The following is a 23,530-nucleotide window of genomic DNA, read 5'->3' as shown; positions in this document are numbered from 1 at the left end:
CTCAAGCTCCTCGCACTCACGTATTTCGGCCTCTCGTTTCTTCTGTCGGATAATACGTCTCTCTTCCTTTTTCAGCTCTCTGTAGCGATCCCACATGGCTCGCGTTGCGCCCGATCGCAGCGTGGCTCTATAGGCGGCATCCTTTCTTTCTGCGGCAGCATGACATTCCTCGTCGTACCAATTGTTTTTTCGGGCTCGCCGGAATCCGATTTCTTCTTCGGCGGCGGTACGTAGTGAACGAGAAATGTTGCTCCATTGCTCGCGCATGCCGGTTTGTTGGGCAGTGCTCTCCGAGAGCAGGAGTGAGAGTCGAGTGGCGAATCTTCTGGCTGTCTGTTGTGATTGCAGCTTTTCGATGTCGAACATTCTTTGCGTAGGTAGATGTACGTTTTTTGCTGCACAGAGGCGGGTGCGCAGCTTGGCTGCAACAAGGTAATGATCCGAGTCGATGTTGGGCCCTCGGATCGTACGTACATCTAATACACTAGAAGCGTGTCTTCCATCTATCACAACATGATCGATCTGGTTTCGCGTTTTTCGATCAGGAGACAGCCAGGTAGCTTGGTGTATCTTTTTATGCTGGAATCTGGTGCTGCAGACTACCATGTTTCGGGCCCCGGCGAAGTCGATCAGCCTCTGTCCGTTACCGGATGTTTCGTTGTGCAGGCTGAATTTTCCGACTGTGGGACCAAAAATTCCCTCCTTGCCCACCCTGGCGTTGAAGTCGCCAAGCACGATTTTTATGTCGTGGCGGGGGCAGCGCTCATAGGAACGTTCCAAGCGCTCATAGAAGGAATCTTTGGTCGCATCGTCCTTCTCTTCCGTCGGGGCGTGGGCGCAAATTAGCGAGATGTTAAAAAATCGCGCTTTGATGCGGATTATTGCGAGACGCTCGTCCACCGGAGTGAACGACAGTACTTGGCGACGAAGTCTCTCTCCCACAACAAATCCGACACCGAATTTGCGCTCCTTTACATGGCAGCTGTAGTAGACGTCGCAAGGTCCTATGGTTTTCTTACCTTGCCCCGTCCATCGCATCTCTTGGATGGCAGTGATGTCAGCCTTTACTCTCACGAGGACATCAACCAGCCGGGCAGAGGCACCTTCCCCATTAAGGGACCGGACATTCCAGGTGCATGCCCTCAAATCATATTCCTTATTTCGTTTGCAGGGGTCGTCATCAGTAAAGGCAGTTCTCATCCGAGGCTTTGTAATTCTTTTCATTGGGGGGGATTTTTAAGTGGCGGGTCCCAAACCCAGCGCACAACCAGCTATCCTGGAATGCTTCGCCTTCTCACGTTAGCTCACTCCCGAACGGGTGTTCGGGAGCTACCCAGAGGATACGTGGGCTAATCCCGGCCGTTGTGAGCTGCTTGAACCATATGTAGAAGAATCGTCCTGGCCACTCCCAAGTGAATGGCGATCAGTAACTTTCCCCACTTGCGTGGACTTCTACACATGGAACCATCCTCAGGTTGGTTTCAGGTATTTCAAATTGCTTTGTATCAACTCTATTATCGGTTCGATATTGATAAGTTTATTCCTACATATGAAGTATGTTTACATATAAGTATAAGAGCGATACTATGCAAGGAGATCCTAGAAGTTTGGAATTTATCCGCCGAACACCCTGTATGTATTATGTAATGCATAAAAAGCAGGTTTCTAGGAGTTATACATTTTTAATTTAAAATGATAAATGTACTTATAGTAGAACACGCAACAACTTTTCAGTCAAATAAGTTTCGGTTTGTAAAATGATGCCCGATATACACCCCCAAAACACCTTGTTATAAGGCTATCCTAGTTCTTATACTATGCAATTTTAGACTTTAACATATAATTTGTAGATGACATTATTACTAGAAGCAAAATCGCATCATATCTCAGGCCTCAGAGACAAAAGCAGGTAACCTCTGCTTTGCTCGCGTGAGGTTCATGTATTCATATCAGAAAATCTACAAACAGTTAATTATAATTATTGGCAAACGTGGCAATGACAAAAAGAGGAATAAGGCACTTAAAAGTGTATGTATGCACGTATGTATATATGTATTGTATTTTATCAAAGTATGTTAATAAACACTTGCATGTGGGTATAATTATATTCACGTGGGAAGCTGTAACGCAACCAATTAATTGTAAACAAATTGTAACTAACACAATCCTGCTGGTAAAAGTGAACTCAATTGAATAGCTTAAAGCAGCAATAAATAAAGCAGGACTTAAAAGTGCGTATGGTATACGGAGGCCATTGTGGCGTGCTTGCATATGTATGTTTTTATTATATTCTATTTGTATGTATGTATGTGGGCAGATGTAGGTAACTTGGTAATTGCTTAATTGAAATAAGCATTCGCGATAATATTAACGTGCGGCATACATCAGTACTCATGTAACGGGTGTTCATTTCATAAGCACAGACATTTTTCTTTTAAATAAACAAAAATTCAATTAGCAATTTTTGACTTCATTAACTTGACAAACAGCTTCGGGCATATGCTTACCTTTACAGCATCTCACGAAAACCAACTGGTTGGCCTAATTTCTCCAGCATAGCCAAGTCGTCGATGGTAGCTGGTTCGTCAGCATGGATAGGTGATTGATGTACCCGCACTAGAAGTAGTGCAAAGGTGTTAAATTTTGGGATTACGTTGATCAATTAACATGCGTATTTCTTAAGAAGATTTAGTTACCAAAAGCTTTTCTCCAGAAAGTGATAGATTACACACGGTAAGGCATACTGACCATATGACTGGGGCCATTCAGCGCTTGAAGACAATATCAGTTTTCGAGATCGTTCGAAATGAATTAAATATTTTCAAGGCTATAGAAAATAAACGATCAGCCTTGGTAGTCTAGCGTAAGAGCACTAGCCTGCCATCCCAGAGGTTGTGGGTTCGAATCGCACATAAAGCACGGTACTCGCACTTTTCCGAATTTTCCTACCATTCCTCAACCCCAACAGCTTTCCATTCTTACGCCCGCATAAAAGTCAGTTATTTGCATTGTGGCTGCTAAAACAAGCAAAAACACAAAGAAAAACACACACTTACACGTTGCACCAGTGACGCCAGCAAGTGGAAGCGGGCGACCGCGGTAATAGCGCACACACCAAATTTAGCGAAGTCTTCAACCATCTGTGCGATTCTTCTGCCAGAAAAATGTGAGACACAGATGGCGCTCCAAGCAGCACGAAGGCATTGTTCTTAAGGGGGGAGCCTGGTTTATGAGGTCTAAAAATTGCATCTCTTTGCGATTTTTTTTTAAGGAAAAAATTAATTTAGCACTGCAAAGTTTTTTCTATCTTTTAATGAACATTTAAAAAGTATAAAAAATTTTTGTACTGGTTAAAATAAGTTGAAAAAAATGTTTAACATAGAAATTAGTAGAGCGCTGCAACGCTGGAGTTTCCAACTGGCGTACAAGATACAGCTCGTAATTATTATCTAAAGCAAAAAATTCAAATGGATTTCTAATTATCATCATTTTTTATTCTAGATGAATTAAGAAAACCGAGAGAAATTCCAAAATTCCAACTTTTCGGAGGATTTAAAGAAAAAAATGCCTTTTTATAAAAAAAAAAAATTCACTTCAACTTGGTATAAAAATCTTGAAAAATTTTTTTTTTTCTTTTTTGTTAGTTCAAATAGAAGAGAATTTAATACTGAAGGGAACAAACTATCATTCATTTCAAAACGTTCATTAGTTTTTTTTTCATTCATGTACGCCAATTCAAAGAAATCATAAAAATGAAAAGTCGAGAGAAGAAGATAAAGTTTGTACTATAGCTGTCCGGTCACAGCGTAACTACCTAACGCTCGCCTACCTTTGGCTTTGTATTTACGGAAATACTGAGAATTAGACTCTGTAACTTTGTGTGAATATTCTGAAATATATTAGGAATCACTTAAAACGAAAAAAAAAAATTGATTTTTTTTGATCTTATAAACCAGGCTCCCCCCTTCAGCAACGACAGGTGGGCATAACCACTACTGAAGACTACTAGTGGCGGGCTAATCACCAACTCTGTCAGAAATCAAAAACAGATTAGCGAAACCAACGCAAGACTGAGATTTGTCAAGGCCCTACGCTTCTGAGAAGAGTAAACAAGGAAAAAATATGTTGCTTTTTTAATTGCGGTGCAAAATATACACTGCGCTAAATAACTGAAGCACTAACGTAATTGAAAAGTTTGACAGTTTATTGGTTGGGTGTAATTTTAAGGTTTTTCGTACGCAAATATAGTGTATTCTCATACAAAAATCAAAACTTTGTGCATATTAAAACAAAATTTAACAAATTTTCATTAAAATTTCAAACTCTTTAACCAGAATTTTTAGAAAAAAATTAAATTTGCAGTTTTGAAGCCCACTGAATTTTGTCAGAGTAAAATGCACGTTTGAAGTGGCTCCAAACTCGCGTTAAATTTTTTGCGCCGGTCTTGTGGATTTTCTCCAATCAACGAACGTTCGACATTTTTTTTCATCGGCACCAAAAATTTTTCAGAGCTTTAAGCAAACTCGATTTAAAGTGTCGAGAAAATGGCCTTTAAATCAAAAGTAAAAAGTACAAGTATGTCAACTTACAAACCAAGCGAAGATGTTACCATTTAAATACTTAGGTGAAACAGACATCTACATTTTTTTAGAATTCCATGTACACTATTTGAAGGTTTCGCTACCGCTTGTTTTTAAATGACTACGGCACTTAAATTTATTAAAAAAATTAAACAAAATGAAAACAACTCCCAAATTTCAACACAGACACTTTTTAGACCGAATTCATATATATACATACTAAGGCGGGACGATTTAAAAATCGCTCATTGCTCTGTGAAAATCGTACTCTAGGGATCAAAATAAGAAACTTTGCCGAAGGAGCCATACCTCTAAAACGAATTCTGATGTCCCCCAATTTGGGTCGAACGAAAAATCCCACTTTGACCCATTTAGAGTGCTCCAATCGAGTCCAAATGTATGACCGACACCCACTAACTTTGGACGGCCGATCTGCCCATGCCAGTGTCACACCCCCTGGAACTCCCCTGGGGGGTTCCCCATACAATCATTTCAAAATATCACCATTTTTGGCCTTTACATGAGAAAAAAAACTGAAAAGTTCGACCCAAATTGGGGACATCACAATTCGTTTTAGAGGTATGGTTCCTTCGGCAAAGTTTCTTATTTTGATCCCTAGAATATGATTTTCACAGAGCAATGGGCGATTTTTTTGCCTCCCCACAAATCGACCCGGCCTAATACATATATATTGCATTAAATAAATAAATAAAACTAAATTGTATAGATATTGCATTAAATAACTAAAATGTTATATTAATAAGATTTGACGATTTATTTCGCACTTCTTTAATTTTATTAATTTTTTATGAAAATATGGCTCATTCTGACTTTGTGTAAAGTAAAAAAAAATTCAGGAGTGTTCATAAAAAGTTCACTGTTTTTGATTAATATTTTTTGAAAACTTAAATTATGTATATTAGTTTTATAGCTCATTGAATAATTCGAATTGGTATAATAAAGTGAAAGTTTGAAGGGCCTCAAATTTAAGTTAATTTCTGAAAATTTGTTTGCAGGCGACCTTGTGCGTTTTTTCCATATAACTACATTTTATATGGTAGAAATCGCCAAACACTGTGGTGGAGCCTGGTCGAAGCCGAGGTCGTCCTCTGAAAGTTTTACATAATAAATGAAATCGTCTCTAACTTCATTGTTTTTATGGGCTCAAAACTGGTAAAGAGCCGTTTCCGAAATAAAATATATCATAGTTGAAACATCAACTAATTTGTGCCGTGCATGTTGATGTCATTTCACAATTGAATGGACACACTACCGTTCTGTGTCGCCTGCGAACGGCATATGGTTTTTTATGAGAAGCCTTTTCATGGAAAAAATACACTCGGAGGTTTGCCATTGCCTGCCGAGGGCGACCGCTATTAGGAAATACTCTTTTTATCATTGGGTGTTTCAAATCTACAATCAGTTCTGAACCCGGGGCCTACTTATGGCAATCATGCACACTGCAGAATAATTGTAAGCCTATGAGGCGCTAAATATCGCAGATAGTCAAGCAGAATTAACTGCACAGAAATAGGATGTGAGCTGACTTCCACTGCCGTGTTGATGCCATATCTTTATTCAATGTTCTATGTCTACACCCTAAAAACACCCATTACATACACAGAGGTGCTTTCGACATTTAGTTGCTTGGTGTTAATCGAAATAGGAGCCTTTGGTGCGATGGGAAACTGTGGCGGCGTATGAGTCCATAAGTAAACTGCGAATTGCGAAGTGAAAATGTGTCGAATTAGGCATTTAACAGCATAGCATTTGCATTACATATACAAATAAACATATGCACGTATACATGTGTTTGTGTGTAATTAATGTTTAATTTAACGCATCGGTAAACAGAATCATTGGCAGCGATTGGCAGACAGCAGAATTGGCTATGGTGCAGTGGCTGGAACAGAAATGGTATTGGCTGTGGAATAGCATAGCGTAGGGAAGCACCGCTAAATCTAATAATTACAACAAATACCCATATGTATGTATGTATGTATATGCACAGTTTGTTTGTTCAGAAAACTGTCATTGCAACTCATCAATAAATGCATGCATTTAATGTTTGAAAGCTGCCGCTGCAATAACAAAAATCAAACGACTAAACAAAGACCCACACCCATTTACCGTTATATGCATTTACGTATGCGCGTACATAGGTACCTATGTCAATAGTTGTGGTTGTAGGCAATCAAAATAAGTAAATCTTTAATTTTACTGACACTCGGCAATTTAGTCACCATTGACATGATATTTAGTGAAAAGTTTGGGGCGTTCCGATTGGCGCGAATTGGATGGTAATTGAAAAAAAAAAAAAAAAAATAAAAAGTAATTTATTCATTCACTTGTATGCATTGCTTTGCGTTGTTTAAATTTACATTGCGTTTTTGTATTTGCGCATTTTTTTCTGCCTTTCATGTTATTTTTACTTCTCACTAAATAATTAAAACCTCAATTGATGCTTTCTATTATAGCCCCGCATACACGTTTTGTGCTATAACAACATGCTGTTGCAATTTAAATTGTAGAGGTTGCACTTACTCCACGCCCATACATTGACATTCATGTGGTACCGGCAATTTTACGCGCCATACTAATACAAAAGTATTTACATATGTATGCATGCTTCAATTTACAAATCATTTGATTTTGCTCAACGCAGTTGCATATTGTAAATGCACTTGTTAGAGTTGTTTACTCCTCCCATTTTCGTGCAACGTGGTACGCTGTCTTTGTCAGGTAGTTGATGACACACGACAGATATTTCGCTCAAAAAAATATGCTCCTTCACATACCAGGGGCTCAATATTAGTTTAAATTGCTGATACCGTAGTTTCGGGATCAGTTTTAATACGAGGCTTGCCTTTTATATTTTGCGCCCAATAATAAAGGCATTAAAAATAATAATAAAAATAACTTTATTGCTTTTGAAAATATTCTTCCTAGATGTCAACTCACTTCTTTAATCGATATAACCAATTTTCTAAGCGCTTTTGCCACTCAATGCTACTTGCGGAGTGCCAGACCGGCACTTCAACCATTTCACCTATGCCACTCCGTAGTGAACACCTCCAAAAGTAACTGTTTAAAGGCTTCAACAGCTTCTTCAGGTGTTGAGAAATGGCTACCCTGCATTTTGTTTCTGATGTTCGCCAATAAAAAGTAATCATGAGAATTCAGATAATTCATTAGTTTGATCTCCTGAGTGCTCAAAAACTCTCTCATGTGAGTCGATAATTGAGTGCTCGAATTGTCTTGATGAAGAATGATTCGTCATCGAGATTAATTTTCCGAAAACTTATGGCAAGCGAATGTTCGTGTACCGCTCCGAATTGACTGTTTTAAGTTTCTCTAGTGACACAGTTGCGACATGACCAGATTTTCGGAAAAAACATTCGACCATTCGTTTTGAGTTGCTTCTTCGCGAACATCGTTTATTTTTATCTATTAAGCTCTGTCGATTGTTATTTCGTTTCAGACTCATATGCATAGATCCAAGATTCGTTACATGTTACGACGTTATAGACCAGCTCTGAACAGCCGCAACTAAATATCTTCAACCTTTCTTTATACCAATCGACACGAGCCCGTTTTGGGGAAATCACCAAATCTTTTACACCAGAAACCGCCATCGCATACTCTCGAGCCGTTTCATGCATCATCCTTTAAATTTCGTACAAGAGGCCACGTTCTATTTTCGAGCTTATGTAGTTGGCATGATTGCTGATTTATATTTTTGTGTAAACGTCGTGGTGGAGGCTCATTGAGTATGCATGCAAAGACAAACAATGCTCGAAGCTCTCCAGTTTCGACCTTTTATTTCTTCACCCAGTTCTTGTTGGTTTTTTTCTCTGCATACCTTTTCGCGTTAAGAGAAATCGTTTTGACATCTGGCAACAAGTTCTCCACGTCGTCATGTTCGCCATAGTTAAAAACTTTGCTAATTTGGCAAAGTCGTTTATATTCAATGACCCAAAACGTTTATTTCTCAATGGTCTCATTTTTGTCCAAAGCTGTGAAACGTTTAAAAATTGCGATTCTTTAATGTTTTCGCAGCTCTTGTAGAGATTCAAATTAGATTCTTGACTTCTGTCACACTTCAGCACTTTGCCAAATGAGAAGGCATACAATACTCGAAGATCTCGAGTGGCTTGAGTGGCTCGCGAAAAAATTATCGTTATTTTTAGTTGTGGCAACTTCTGTCCTGCAATCTGGTACTTAAGTTTTTGTTTAACGAATGAGATGCTCGGTAGTGCCATTAGTTTCACGAATATTCGTGATTTGTTGCAATACTTTTTTATTTAAATTGAAAATTATTTCTCTAGTAAAATAAGTTAAGGCATGCCGAAAAAAGCTCGATACAAAGAAGTCAGAACTTAGTTTTATTATGTACCTACATCTATACCTGAAGCCGCTGACGACAATTGAATCACAACACGCTAAACCTAGGAAAATACCCACGAAAGGAGAATCGACATACGCCATATTTTCGTCGATTTTAAGGCCGCATTCGACAGCACGAAAAAGAATTGCCTATGTGCCGCGATGCGTGAGTTTGGTTGTTCAATTCCAGCAGCGCCAACAGAATTGGGAAAGACTTCCCCGAGCCATTTTATACCAAACGGGGATTCAGAGGGGTATGCTGGGGTATGCCGATGATAGGTGGTAACACTGACAATAATGTCAGCATTGAAATCAAACGAAGAATCTCTCTTACCAAGAAGTGCTAGTTTGGACTAAGTAAAAAAATGAGTAGTAAAGTCCTTTCTTGACAAACAAAACAAACACTTCATAAGTCCTATTGTATGGTATAGAAGTTTGGACGATGACAATATCACATGAGGCGTCTCTTGGGGTGTTTGAAAGAAAGATTGTGCGTAATATTTTTGGATCTGGTGACGGCGAGTATCCTCGGTGATGGAATAGTAAACTGTATGATCTTTACGGCTTTACCGGCTCCGCTGGCAGGGCCATGTCGCCTGAATGGATACAAACGTTCCGACTCTGAAAGTATTCGGTGTGGTATCAGCTGGTGGTAGTAGAGAAATACCTCCTCGTCGTCAGAAATATCAGTTGAAGAAGGCCTTTGCTTGACTTGGTAGGTTCAAGGTAAATTATGCCGAAATAAATATCAGCTAATCGAGAAAATGTTGCTACTTAAAATCAGCGAGGTTCCGGTATTGACATCACTAGTACTAAATAAATGATAGTACATTAGTTGAAAATCATTTATCTGTATGTAATAACTTAATTTTTAAGTGCCCTATAACCCTATAAAATGTTTATTACATTAGCTCGTTACTTATCGTACATTAGCGTGTTAATAGGAACACTGATATTTTTGTGAGAAATATATTTAAGAACAATTCGGTGTTCGTCCAAAATTTTTTGGATTCTTTTCTGTTTTATATTGTGACTTGTAACTAAGTAAAAAATAAAATACCTGGAGTATTCCCACAGTACTTTATTTTAGTTAAAAATGTTAAATAATGTTACAAGGGAAAAATTGCACCCCAGCTCTTCGAAAAGCAATCAAAGGGTTGCAAAATACCAGATTACTATAGTGCTACTTCAACACAATCAAACATTTTAAAAACGATGCTGTTTAATGCTTTGAAATATTTATACTTCTTAGTACAAAACAATAGAAAAGGTTGTAGAAAAAAAGAAAAGCGAAAGACTACTAGCCAGATTGCTAGGATGATTGTTAGATTGTCAAAACAGGACCTCAGGAAGAGTTCTGGTGACATCTATTAAGAAACCTGCAAAAGCCAATTTTGTTTTACTTTCGACGGGCGTATGTTTCATAGATATCGGCACATAGACGGCACGCACGATTCATACTGCTTTGTTGGAAACATTTTAAATTTATAAAAGAAAACCGAATATGTAAAAAGCTTTGAATTACTATGTTTTCTCATGGACTAGAAGTACTCGATACTTGTACTTGCTATCAATTCTTTTTCGCAGTATTTGCTATATGAAAACACTATACATTAGGGGTTAGGGTAAATGGCTCCTCATTGCCCACTTGGACAATGAATCAAATTCATCCATCTTACAGAGAAAAACAGGGGGAGAAGAACTGAACAAACCGAACAGGAAGAGTCGTATCCCTAAGGCAGCAAGAAAGGTGAGAAGAAGATACTGAGGTGATTCCACCTCATCCTCTAGACATCTTTTGCAGAAAGGGTTTGAACAAAATGGAGAATGCCTGGTAAATATATCCAAAAATCTAGAGAGTTGCGGCTTTGTTAGCCTTGGGCGCTCACGTTAAACCCTTGAGAGAGAGATTTCGCGGCTTTGCATATTTGCACACTAACTAAGCGATCGCAGAGTTGACGCGATCTTTCTAGGAGTAGACCACAGGTTCTCAAAGGAACCCTAATCCTCTTATTCCGCGGTGAAATCATCTTGAGGGTCTCTGCCTAGGTACTTCATTAGCCCAGTAGTTTTCTGCTATGCTACTGTGACCGAGAACCCAAAAGAGCCTAATATAGAAGTATTGGGATACAGTCGAGAGAGAAATCAAGTATTCTTCGGTTCTATTCGAACGCACCAGTAACGAGTCTAAGGCTCTAGTTGCCGTTCCGCTGTCGGAGTATATACATATTCACCTCCCTTACAACTAAAGTGGTCAAGTAGCCTAAATAGCCTGTAGCCTGTAGCCTCTCTAATTGTTTCATTCCGTCTATTGCTCTGGATAAGTACTTACCGGTATGTAAGTTCGATCTCACTGCTCTGCCATTACAGTACAGATGCTGTGCGTGCGTCAAACGGCCCCGAGAAATTTCACTCCTACTTACAGATTAATCTATCTCTCAAGAGAATTCGGCCAGAACGATGAGAAAGTGATTGGCCTGAAATCTCTAGGGGCTACATATGAGATTTTACTTCCTTGGGTATGGGAACAACTGTCCCAGCCCTACAAGATCTGCCTACGTAGTTCCTGTCAATGCAGCTCGCATGTATAGGGAGCGGCCCACGACAAGATACCCTCACAGGTTTTTGAAATTGATCAGGTATGATGCCATCGAGGCCAGGAGAATTGAAGAGTTTGAAAGAGTCAATCACTTAGGTCACGCAGCGCTTATTCAGCAAGCAGTTGTCCACCGCTATCACTATCATTCATCATAAATTCATTCATTCAAGTGTAATTGTTTCTACATGTATTGTAATTGATTTTAAAATATCTTTCGCTGAGAGAAACTTCGATAAAGTTGCCTCCACCACCCTTTAGGCAAATATTTAGAGAAATTGCTTTTTTGTACCTCTGTTAGCGAGTACGAATTTTTACTTAGTATCTTATGATAAATGTACGAACTTTAATTTTTTATATATCCTCTTTTCAAATTCAAACAAAACATGAAAGAATTAGTAACCATTCAATATTAATAAAAAAAATTAAGTTGCTTTTATAATTTAAATTTTTTACTCTATACATATATATTTATTCCGTACTCGATAGTTTAGTCCGATAACAGAAATAAGTAAATATTTCCGTCCTTCCTTAGCCAAAGTTACGAATTATTTAAACAATTATTGTAAATAATACATGACATTATGTGAAGTATGTGCCATTGGAAGCTACAACTTTACTCCATCTTTCAGTTAGTATACAGGTACAGATTCCTCTGACGAAAAATTCGTTCGCTCTCGTAAGTAGTGAACCGCTTTCCAATAAGGGCTGACTGCATTGATCGGAACAGATGGTAATCCAGACACAGAGGGTGCAATGTCTGGGGAATACGGCGGGTGGGGCAAAATTTCCCAATTCAGTCCCTCTAAATATTTCTGGACCGATTTAGCAACGTGTGACCCGGCGTTGTCATACAGCAAAATCAGTTTGTCATGTCTACCGTCCTATTCCAGCCGCGTTTCTTTGAGATCTCGATTCAAATGTATTAGCTGCAGTCGGTAACGATCGCCAGTGATGGCCTCAGATGGTTTAAGGAGTTCATAATAGATGACACCCTTCTGATCCCTTCAGCTGCATAACATAACCTTTGAAACATGCATATTTTTTCGCTATCAATGGACCTAGTTCATCTGGTACGTTCCAACATTTTCGACGCTTAGGGTTATTATGATAGATCCATTTTTCATCGCCAGCGACGATGCGATGCAGAAAACCATTTCTTTTCTGCCGTCCAAGAAGCATCTCACACATCGCCAAACGTCCCTCGATACCCCTCTCCTTCAATTGATATGGCACCCAGTTACCTGCTTTCTGGATCATTCCCATCGCGTGCAAACGTTCACCGACGCTTGATCTGCCAACATCAAACACTTTAGATATATCATCAAGGGTGGTTCGACATTTTGACATGCGTCTTAACACAACAATTGTTGTAGTTGAGTATCTTCGAATTTTTTCGGTCGTTCGATCTTTATCGCTCACGTCGAAATTGCCACTTTGGAAGCGTCGAAACCACTCTTTACAAGTTGTATTTGATGGAGCGTGATTACCATAAATATTGATCAGCATGTTTCAGCTGTACTTTTCTTTAAAAGGTAATAATAAAGCGTGACTTTCTGCAAATGCTGTTTTTTCGGGACGAACGTAGACATTTTTGATATCAAATAAAAAAGGACTTTTACGCTTCAAACGAGTTTCAACTACTGCGATCGAGTCCTCACATATACCCCTTAAAATCAGCAGTATATTACTAGAGCGAACACAAAATAGTATTAGCAGCGACACCTCTTTTAATAGGGCGGAAACTTATTCCCATGCCCAATATATCGATACCGATTGATCGAAAGATCACTAATTGTCATTTTAGTACAGAAGTTACGCGTTAGTTAAGTGAAGGGGCCCAACTGCCGCTGATCATACCCATTTGTACTTATCTGCCTAACTACAACCTAAAGTAACCATAGCCTGATTCGATTTGCCATTCGTTAGCGAGAGAGAGATACTATGGATGAGAGAGAGAAAAACGAGAATACAAAGCGTGTTACCCGAGCGAGAGCAAACCTCTTCCCCTTTGACGTCTCAACTGAAAGGTACGAGCTGCCACAACAAAGTTACTCTTTCACACGTTCTCCGGCGCTGAAGTGTAGGGGCCCAACTGCCGCTGATCAATCTAATTTTTCTTATCTGCCTAACTACAACCTAAATTTACCATAACCCTCTTCGATTTGCCATTCGTTAGCGAGAGAGAGATACTATGGATGAAGTAATTGTCATAAATATATGTTGGCAGCACTGGAAAGGAGTTGCTAAAAATGATATTTGCTTGGAAACACTTAATGAGTATTATAAGACTCAACATTGAGAAACACGAAAATACAAAGCGTGTTGCCCGAGCAAGAGCAAATCTTCTCCCCTTCGACCTCTCAACTGAAAGGTACGAGCTGCCACAACAAAGCTACCGTATTTGAACACAGTCTAGTAAGGACCTACTATCCGTTTTATTAAATTAAGGTACAACTATACTCGTTGGTGGTGATTCTTCTTCAATTATTTTGTTGTTGCTTTCATATGGAAATTTTTCGTCAAGCGAGCAGAGAAGTGGCGAACCGAGGACGCTTGAAGTTGAGTCTGATTTTGGTCGCAGCCCAAGTATTTGTAATGGTGCAACACAAGTTATCTAACAACTTGCATTTTCGCATTCAGTTTCCAATCGAAATATGTATCTACATTCATTTTTATTTTGCATGTAGGGTACAACAATTTTTTACGATGCCCGAAAACAAGGCTTTAATATTTAATGCGATTCCTAAAATAAAACAAAATAAAGTATGCCACTGCAATGATATAAATTGCATGTTTTGCTCACGAACTCCCTGGTAAAGTAAACATGCAATGCTAGCAAAGAAAAAAAAGAGTCATATGCAGCCGCAAAATATGTGGAACATCAACAAAGGCGCAAAAGTAAATGGATTCCCATGTAAACAATCAATTTTCGTAGTAAAGCAAATATAGATATTGCAAACTTATTGCACATACGTTACACATACATGTGTATAAGCGAAGTTAACAACAAAATTTATATAAAAGTGACAACTGCACGATAAAAAATTCAATTCCGTCTGTGATTGTGAGCGGTGAACGAAACTCTTTACAAGCCAAAATATTGTCGAATTTATTTAGTAGTGCGTTGTTTTAGAATTATTTTTTTTATTGTGTGGTACTTGGCTCAACAGTGGCTGGACTCTAAAAATGTATTTTTGTATCAATATTAGGCTTTTTTATACCTACACTGTGCTGAAAAACTATAGGAGCAGAGCTTATTGACAAGATTTGAAAATTTATGTGTTTCTTATTTAATTTTAATATTTCTTTTTGGGAAAATGCAGTCAATCCGCCTACGAAAGGCATATAAATACGAGTTTCGAACTTTGTGCAAATTTGGAAAAAAAAATTCAAAAAGTTTTCATTCATTAATACACATTTTTAATGGAATTGAGGCTATGCAGTTTTACAGTGCATTGAGTTTTGATTTAATAAAGTGCAAGTTTCAAGTGGTGAAAAAAATTCCTAACATTGCCCGCGAAAAAAGTGTCAAAAATCAGTGCGATTTTTGAGCCACTTCAAATGAGCCACTCTTATTATGTCAAAATTGAATGGACTGTAAAGCTGCACACCCAATTTTTTTTTTAATTCCGATTATTTTTTTTTTGAATTGCACAAATTTGAAACTGGGTGCATTATGTGTGGTTTTTGTAAAATACTTAACTAAATTTATTATTATAAAAAAATTACTGAAATTAAATAAGAAGCAAATAAATTGTTAAAACTTGTTCATTTGTTCATAAGTGTTGTACTTATTTAATGCAGTGTATATACATATATTCTGATTACCACTATACATATGTATTGTTGCTTATTTCCGTGATTTCAATGTGACATTGCGCGCGCCTAAAGCCTATTGTTTTCTTCTATTTTTTTAGCAGCTTTTATTTTTGTTACTTCAATTACCGCAACCCAATTGCGAAAAAGTTGTTACATCCTTTATAAACTTTTTCATCCAGCTGCTTTTGTTGGTGTTTCGGTATGTGAATGGAACAAAAATAACACAAACACTCTTGATTTTATTTCTTTTATGTTATTCTTTTAATATTTCCGACAACATTTATATTGTTTTAAAAATACAAAACTTATTTTTTGACGAGAAAACAACAGAAAGCGCGCGCTACAGGACGCAGCGCGGAACAGCGGGATAGATCCATTTTGGTGGTTGCGCATGTGTGAATGTTGGTTATCGGATGCCGGCTGTCCGTCGTCGGTTGTCGCCAAGTATGATGCGCGCTGTGGCTTTGTGATACATATTTCTATTTCCGGCGCAAATTGAAACTAAATTGAAGTACAAAAGCGCCACAAAGCGTACATAAAGCATAGAAAGTCAAGCGAGAAATTTCGGCAGAGAGAGGGCAAGGAGGATAAAAACTGTTTGAAGAAAAAAACGCATTTCTAAGCTTTCAATAGGAGGTAAAGCCATAAGTCACAAAAAATATAAATGAACAAATGTAAAAAAAAAAAATGAAACTTACAGCAATCCAAAAAGCGTTTACTCAAAGTGGGTGGTCGTTAAGGAAATGTACAAAAAAAGAAAAAAAAAAAAACAAATCAAATGAAAAAAAATACAAACAAAACAAATGTTCAAGTGAAAGTCTGCCAACATCTCTGCTGACATATCTGGCTGCACAATTACTTTTGTGCTTTATTAGAATTTGTGTTTGAATATTTCTCTATTTTACGTTTCAGGTTGAACTAAAAACGTGAAAAAAACACGAAGAAAAAGTGCTTCATTTATGCCAACTGAAATTTCGAAACGCAAAATCAAACAATAACGAACCGTAGGCGTTGCTTGAATAGTGCGACACACACAAAAAGTAAAGAAAAAAATACAAACTTACATATATACACACATATATGTACATACAAATATTAAAATAGAACATTTCCACGGAAACGGAACTAAAATGGTTTTGAATGGCATTTGGCGCGCACAAGCATTCTACGTATTTTTAATTGTCGCACTGTCGTCATCGCTGACGCTGATGCACGTGCAGGCACAGGAACCACGACGTGACGATAAAGTGAGTTCGTTTTTCATTTTTTCTGCGATACATAAACAATTTTTAACATAATTAATAAAATTTTGAATTGGAGATAGAATCCTAAATTTTCTTCGCTGAAATTTCATGTTTTATAGTGTAATTACTCTAGGCTCAAAAGTAACTTAGCAAACTTAAAAGCAACATAAATAAATGATTACTTCAGCCTTAAGAAATTTACTGCGACGAAGTTGAGAGCGGTGAGAGAATCATGCCTTCACATGGTTAAGTATCTGTATGCCATGAAAAACCTCCTCATAAAAAACCATCTGCCGTTTGGAGGCGACTTAAAGTTGTAGGTACCTCCATTTGTGGGAACACTCCAGAAATTGAAGGAAAATAATGACTAAACACTCAACTAACGACATACATACATAGGTTTCAGATCCTAAACTTTGGTTAATCGAACCGTTAATACGATATCTAGGTATATATGTTATGCACTAATATCCTTCCTCTAGCGAGATCTAATGGGTGCGTATAAACTCTGATACATTTTTTTCAAACACCTTTCTTTGATGGTAATTTGTTTGTATTCCAAATATGACCAAAATTAGCCTATGAAAACGATGTTTCGGAATGAATTGATTACAGCTGCTCCTAGTGTGCTAAATTTTTCCAGGCACATTTCGTTTTAAGTAATTAAGATATGTATAGGCCGATTATGAGCCGAATTGGGCCATAAAAACACATTTTCGTACCAGCGCATCCAGCGGGTGGCCACCTTATCAGGCGTACTCACTTAGAAACAAATCATCAAACTTTCGGAATTATTTCTTTGTTAAAACAAAAAAAAAATGTACAAAAGTTCTTATTGACTAGAAGCTGAAGGCTCTGAGCCGAAAATTTAGAGAAGGGCGTAGTACAATAAATTGGCGCGTTAATAACAATAAGAATTCAAAACAATGCAACATTAAAATGCAAACACAATTATTAATCAGTGGGCTTAGATTCTGTCAAATTCACTAAAAACGGGATAGTCGTTCGCGGATGTCGCCATCTTCAGTATGCACTCCACTTTTCTCCATTCTAGTATGATGAGGTACGTGGGACATTAATATAGTAAAAAGAAGGAAGACTAATGCTGCAATCTCAAAAATTCCTATCTCTAATATCATTGCCTCCACATATTTTCATCTCTCACAATATATGAGAGACTAAAGCTCATTCCCATTTAACTAATTCTAGTCAATCCAACTGGCCTTAGAACTGTCCACACACAAAATATCAGGTCAGTCCAGAAGTTCGTGCGTTTTTAATTAATAAAAACAAAGTGTAAAGTATTTATTAATCAATAATGTATTTTCCTTCATTATTTACAATGCCTTCCCAACGTTTAGGCAATTTTTTATTTCCCTGCTCAAAAAATTATTTGTCCTTGGAGCCAAAATACGCCTCGATATCCCTTTTTAAAGCTTCTTTTACTTCTTCTAACTTCTTGTTACTCATATGGGATTGAAGTCCACGGGAAAGGTGTTAATCACAAGGGGCGGAGAGTATGGTGGATGCGGCATTAGCTTCTATCCGATCTCGTTCAGCTTGCCTAATGTTTGCCTTGCGGTGTGAGGTCTTGCGTTGTCGTGGTGAAACAAAACTTTGTGTCTGTTCACTAAAGACGGTCGATTCTTGTTAAGTGCCTCATTCAAGTTTGATAGCTGATGGAAATAATAATCAGCAGTTATCGTCTGGTTTGGTTCCAGAAGTTCATAATAATCCATACCGGTCATATCCCACCAAATAGACAGGAGAATCTTCTTGGGGTGAAGGCCATCTCTAGGGGTCGGTTCTGGTGTTTCATCTTTATCTAACCATTGGCGTTTGCAAACAGGATTATTGTAAGGGACCCATTTTTCATCACCAGTCACGATACGGTTCAAAATTTAATTGTAGTTATTATTATTTACAGGGAATATAAAAGCGTTGTTATTATCTAAGAAGCAGAATTCTGTCTGTATAGGGACTTCTACAATACTTTAAATTTTGCTTAAAGATAAAAAATCATGATCAGTATTTGAAATGAGAAGAATACCCAATGTCTAATAATAAATAAAATAATTAATATAAAAAATATTCAAATTACTTATTTCGAGAATTTTAAAAATAAAAATAAAAAATTAAAAATAAACACTTGCTTAGAAAATTAAAATTGAGCATAAAATGCAAATTGATGAAAATACTAAATTAATATTTTATTATTAAAAACTAAAACTTGTTTTATAAAACACATATTTTTATATTATTCATCTCTCTAGTGGCCGCCACCAGCTGTCCTAAAAATGGCCAAAGTATTCCATGACATTTGCGTTGGAAAGACCGGTGTAACTGAAGGTGAGTTAGAATTGTTTCACAAAACTACAAATAGAAATAATATTTTAATAGTATAACGGAAGTAGCAAGAAGTATTACTTTAAGAAAATTTAAAGAAACGGCCTAGTTAGAAAAAAAGAAAAGTGAACATTTTGGCTTCGCCTGATTTGACAGAAGAAGCCTTAAACAAGGTATGCAAATAAATGCTTTAAATGTTAGGGAGACATAATATTCTTAATATGAGCAAAGTTATCTACCAGTATTTATTTAATTCAATATATTTATACCAGCGAGTATTAGGGTATTATAATTTTGGTTCTATGACAACGTGTTTCAAGACTCTTAACAAATCGAAACGAATATGGGCTAGTTATTCATATGTAATTATATATATAAATATAAATATTAGGCCGGGTCGATTTATGGGGAGGCAAAAAAATCACCCATTGCTCTGTGAAAATCATATTCTAAGGATCAAAATAAGAAATTTTGCCGAAGGAACCATACCTCTAAAACGAATTCTGATGTCCCCCAATTTGGGTCGAACTTTTTAGTTTCTTTTCTATAACTCACTTAAATTAATTTTTACATTTATATGCATCTCAGAAGAAGTGAACTTCAGCATGTGGGCACTAACATGTAATATTGGTCAAAGATCACATTGGCTTACAATAATTTACAAAAAATATGAATATATGATAATATCGAACAAATTTTTTCAAATAACTATCCCCCGACCTTTGATCTGAAAGAGAGAAATACGGGCAATTAAAACATTGCAATTTTAGACTCCTCTCACTTCTAGGTAAATGCATGTTTCTCTATAACCTATTTATTAAAGTCTATCAAACTTGATATTTCTGAGCGAGCGCGCTGGGAAAACGCACCGGAATCCTTCTGGCCACACCTAGATCGGAGACACTCGAGGAGACAAGTGAGTCTAAAAAAAACCTGCAACTCTTGATTATAGAGATTGTAATCAACATTTGCATTATTTCGAGGCAACTGTTTCGAGAATGCGGAAGAGTCATCTTGCGAGACTAATATTGAGATATCTTAGATCTCTCTGTTTTGCTACATCTGCGGAAAGAGCACATTCGGATATCATCCGTCTTATGAATTTCGTCATCAAAATGAAGGGGTGATCTGAAAATATTGCTTCTTAAGAGTCTATGTTTTAGGATCTTCATGAACTTTTTGAAAAATAGCAAAATTGTCACAATAACTTTATGTTTCTCTGTAAAAAATATTCTTCATCAAAAACAAAAAAAAACAAAAATGAGGACGCTGTGCAAACAAGAAAACCTCTTTAGAGCTCTGCTTTAAAGGGACAGATACCTGTAAAATTTCGAAAAAAAATTTTTTTTTTCATAAAATGTTAAGATAATCCTTTAGGAATGTGTCAAAAAAATTTTAGAACGTAAATGTAAGTATTTCTTATGTTAAAGATCGCCAACCGTGACGCCTCTATTCATTCGAGCGCTGGGAAAGGAATTTTCATGTTTTCAAACTTTAGACGCGTTTTCTCAAAACTATATTTTTCGAATTGGCGTACACGATAACTCGAAAAGTTATTGAGCGATCTCCCTGAAATTCGCACACATCTTTTTTATGATATTACTTTTTATGTGTTTCAAGTTTTCGAAAAATTTTCGAAAAAATAATTTTTTCGAAGCAAAAATAGTAGGAAAATTCGCCCCAAAATTCATTTTTTTTAAGCATTTTATTCCGCGAATTTTTTTTCCATTTATTGTTAATTCATATAGAAATTATGACTATAATAAACAAAAATATTTTTGGTTGTTTGTATGCAGGTCACTGACGCCGATGCTACAATGCCCGCCGATTGAGAAGGCCCCGTTGCGACCTTCCGGGAAGAATTGAGCGTACATCCGCCATTTTAAATTATTAAAATACAAAAAAAAAAAATGTATATTATTTTAATGTATAAGTAAACTGTATGCCATTTTTGAAAAAAATATATTGACTTCTTCATTTTAAATAATATAACTTTAATGAAAATCAGGGAAAATATGGCCGTTTACAGGTATCTGCCCCCTTAAACAAAAGATGTAAAAAACTAACACTTTTCTAAATTTTTTATGGGCTCTAATCAACAAAAATATACATTTACACATATTTATTTTTTCTCTCCTCTATAAAATTTAGATAAAAATTAAATCATTCGCAAATACAAAATATTTCTGTGATCTACCGAATTTTTTTAATTAACAATATCGTACGAAATCTGATCAGATACTAGCAGTCACAGCAGGGAATACGTGAATTTCTTGTGCCGAAAAAAATCTCAATATAAAGAATTTTCGATCTTAGAGCTGCCGAATTTTGGGATTAACCAAATGGTAACAAATTGAGTGATCTTAATTATTGAACGTGGCGATAGATTTAAGAAAGAAAGCTAATTACTTGAAGAAAGATTCCAAGGAAAGTCTCAGCGTAATTCTTGCTAAATATATGCACTATACAAGGTTACCGAGAAAGCTATCTTAAATACTTTAGGTAATTTTAGTATTATTGAGTCAATTTTGTGATTAATTTGGTTATATGACATGATGCTCAAAAAATTAACTGTTTACGTGATTTTTGATATTAAAAATTATTAAAAAAACAAAAATCATTTTTTTCGTGCTTTTACGTCCACATTTCTTGAAGTGTTAGTTCAAGGGTCCGATTTTTTCTCTTTTAAGTTAGAGGGTTAGCCCTGACAGTTAAAAATGGCTACTTGATAAAATTTTGAGTTTGCGATTTTTCACTAAAATTTTTCACAAAATTTCTATGTGGACTATTCTGAAAATTATTTTGAAAACGCCGTTCTAGTTATCCAAAAGGGTATTTAATATCTAAGGCAACTAACTAACCCGCTAAACCTGTTGAAACGATGACTTTAAAGCCGCTTTACGTTTATAAATCTATTCGATGCAAATGAGGTTCTCGTACTTGTGCAAGCAAAACATAAGTTGTTTTTATAAAAGGCTAGTTTTCTTTACACAATAGTAATCCCATATTTTAATATATTAAAAATTGAATTCAAATGACATTGAATTTTCATATAATTTTTTAAATTTTTCTCCATATTGCCAGAGGCCATTAAGGAATTCAGTGATGGTCAAATACATGATGATGAAGCGCTCAAATGCTATATGAATTGTCTCTTCCATGAAATTGATGTGGTGGATGATAATGGTGATGTGCATTTGGAGACTCTTTATGATACCGTACCGGGCACTGTGCGCGATAAGTTGATAAATATGGCAAAGGATTGTGTGCATCCGGAAGGTGATACGCTCTGTCATAAGGCTTGGTGGTTCCATCAGTGCTGGAAGAAAGCCGATCCTGTGGTAAGTAGGGTTACTGAAAATAAATGCATACACACATATATATAAGAAACAATAAATAATAATTTCTTTTGGTTTTCAGCATTACTTCTTACCTTAAACCACTAAATAGGGCTACTATTGGTTCTTATGTCTGTGCCGACATTCCAAGGCATTGACTTATTGCACCGTTGTCATCTTATAATGCGTATTGACGAAAGCAAACCTTAGAAAACTGTTGTATTGGTATCTATATATATAGTTTATGTAGCGTTTCTTTTCATTTGTTTTAATCAATTTTTTATTTTATTAAAGCATTACCAAAATTCATAACTGTTTAAGTATTTCTAATAATAACAAGAGACGAAATAGCCGTTAGGGGTGAGCGGAGTTAAGAAAGCAAAGCCTGTTGGATTTTCTGCTATATTAGGGTTAAATAGTGATTGGAGTCTACAATGTTTTTTCACGAATAATTGCGACTGCAGACATGTATCTGGGAAGCTGCAAGTATCTGGTTGCGCTCTGTGCTCTTCTAAAATCCATAGGACAAAGGCTCGGATGAAATAAACCTTTTTTAGTCAGAAGTTAATGCTGATTTGAGAGCAGAAGTGGGAAATATAGTATCTGGTCATTTAATGGAGAAGATGTCTATCCTTGGATGTTTCATGTTCTCATGAAAGCAAAGGCGAAAATCGCTAACTGGCAGGCGATGCAATGAAGGATTTAAAATAAGAAAACCATTACTACTTATTGGATTTGTGGCTGAGCAGAGTCCGTCGCAAAGTATTGTTGTTCCCACCGGCAGACGAGCACGCTGCCGCAGTTCACATCAAAGCGAGGTTCCTTAATATTCGTTGTATGCAAACATGCGACGAACAAACATCGCTCCTAAAGGGGGTTTCAATAAGTGCGTTCAAACTTTGGCAGTGTATAGCGACCATCACGGTGACGCAAATACATACATATTTAGTCTTGAAATTTAACCAGGTAATGTATTAAAATTGTGAAAATTTATTTTCAAAATTAGGGTATCTAGTTTATAATTTTCTTAACCGTTCTGTATAGTCCAAAATTCATCGTTTAATCCATACATTTAAGACAAACGGATCAGTGGCTGATGAGTTAGTGCTTTTTTATTTTTCCTAGTTCACTCCTCTTGGGTGCATAGGACTTCGACAAGACTCAGACTTGCGTTGGTTTCGTTAATCTATTTCGATTTCTCACAGGGTTGGTGATTAG

At 36.7% G+C, this 23,530-nt stretch overlaps 1 protein-coding gene across 4 annotated transcripts; it reads left to right on the top strand.

Moving 5' to 3' along the window:
- Nucleotides 1–14,619: 14,619 nt before the first annotated feature.
- LOC128854729 (pheromone-binding protein-related protein 6-like) lies at nt 14,620–22,624 on the top strand. Of its 4 annotated transcripts, XM_054089044.1 has the most exons (6): nt 14,620–14,753; nt 16,297–16,424; nt 16,489–16,631; nt 18,902–18,977; nt 22,059–22,315; nt 22,395–22,624. In XM_054089044.1, the coding sequence occupies exons 3-6, from the start codon at nt 16,515–16,517 to the stop codon at nt 22,410–22,412; spliced, it is 468 nt and encodes a 155-aa protein (XP_053945019.1). In that variant the 5' UTR covers nt 14,620–14,753; nt 16,297–16,424; nt 16,489–16,514; the 3' UTR covers nt 22,413–22,624. The 4 variants fall into 4 exon arrangements, with proteins under 4 accessions (XP_053945019.1, XP_053945018.1, XP_053945020.1 ...); XM_054089043.1 differs by having other exon boundaries at nt 16,297–16,631; XM_054089045.1 differs by having other exon boundaries at nt 14,622–14,684; nt 16,297–16,631.
- The last annotated feature ends 906 nt before the right edge of the window (nt 22,625–23,530 follow it).

The sequence above is a fragment of the Anastrepha ludens genome, chromosome 2 (genome assembly GCF_028408465.1).
Source record: "Anastrepha ludens isolate Willacy chromosome 2, idAnaLude1.1, whole genome shotgun sequence".
NCBI classification, from domain to species: Eukaryota; Metazoa; Arthropoda; class Insecta; order Diptera; family Tephritidae; genus Anastrepha; species Anastrepha ludens.
Note: the sequence above shows the minus strand (reverse complement) of the source record. Positions and strands in the feature narration are given on the sequence as shown.

What these genes read in the sequence shown, in the direction of transcription:
- LOC128854729 (XM_054089044.1), top strand. Translation starts at nt 16,515, where the DNA reads ATGGTTTTGAATGGCATTTGGCGCGCACAAGCATTCTACGTATTTTTA. An exon ending in AACCACGACGTGACGATAAA is followed by an intron (nt 16,632 to 18,901) that starts GTGAGTTCGTTT and finishes TCATCTCTCTAG; the next exon opens with TGGCCGCCACCAGCTGTCCT. An exon ending in AAAGACCGGTGTAACTGAAG is followed by an intron (nt 18,978 to 22,058) that starts GTGAGTTAGAAT and finishes CCATATTGCCAG; the next exon opens with AGGCCATTAAGGAATTCAGT.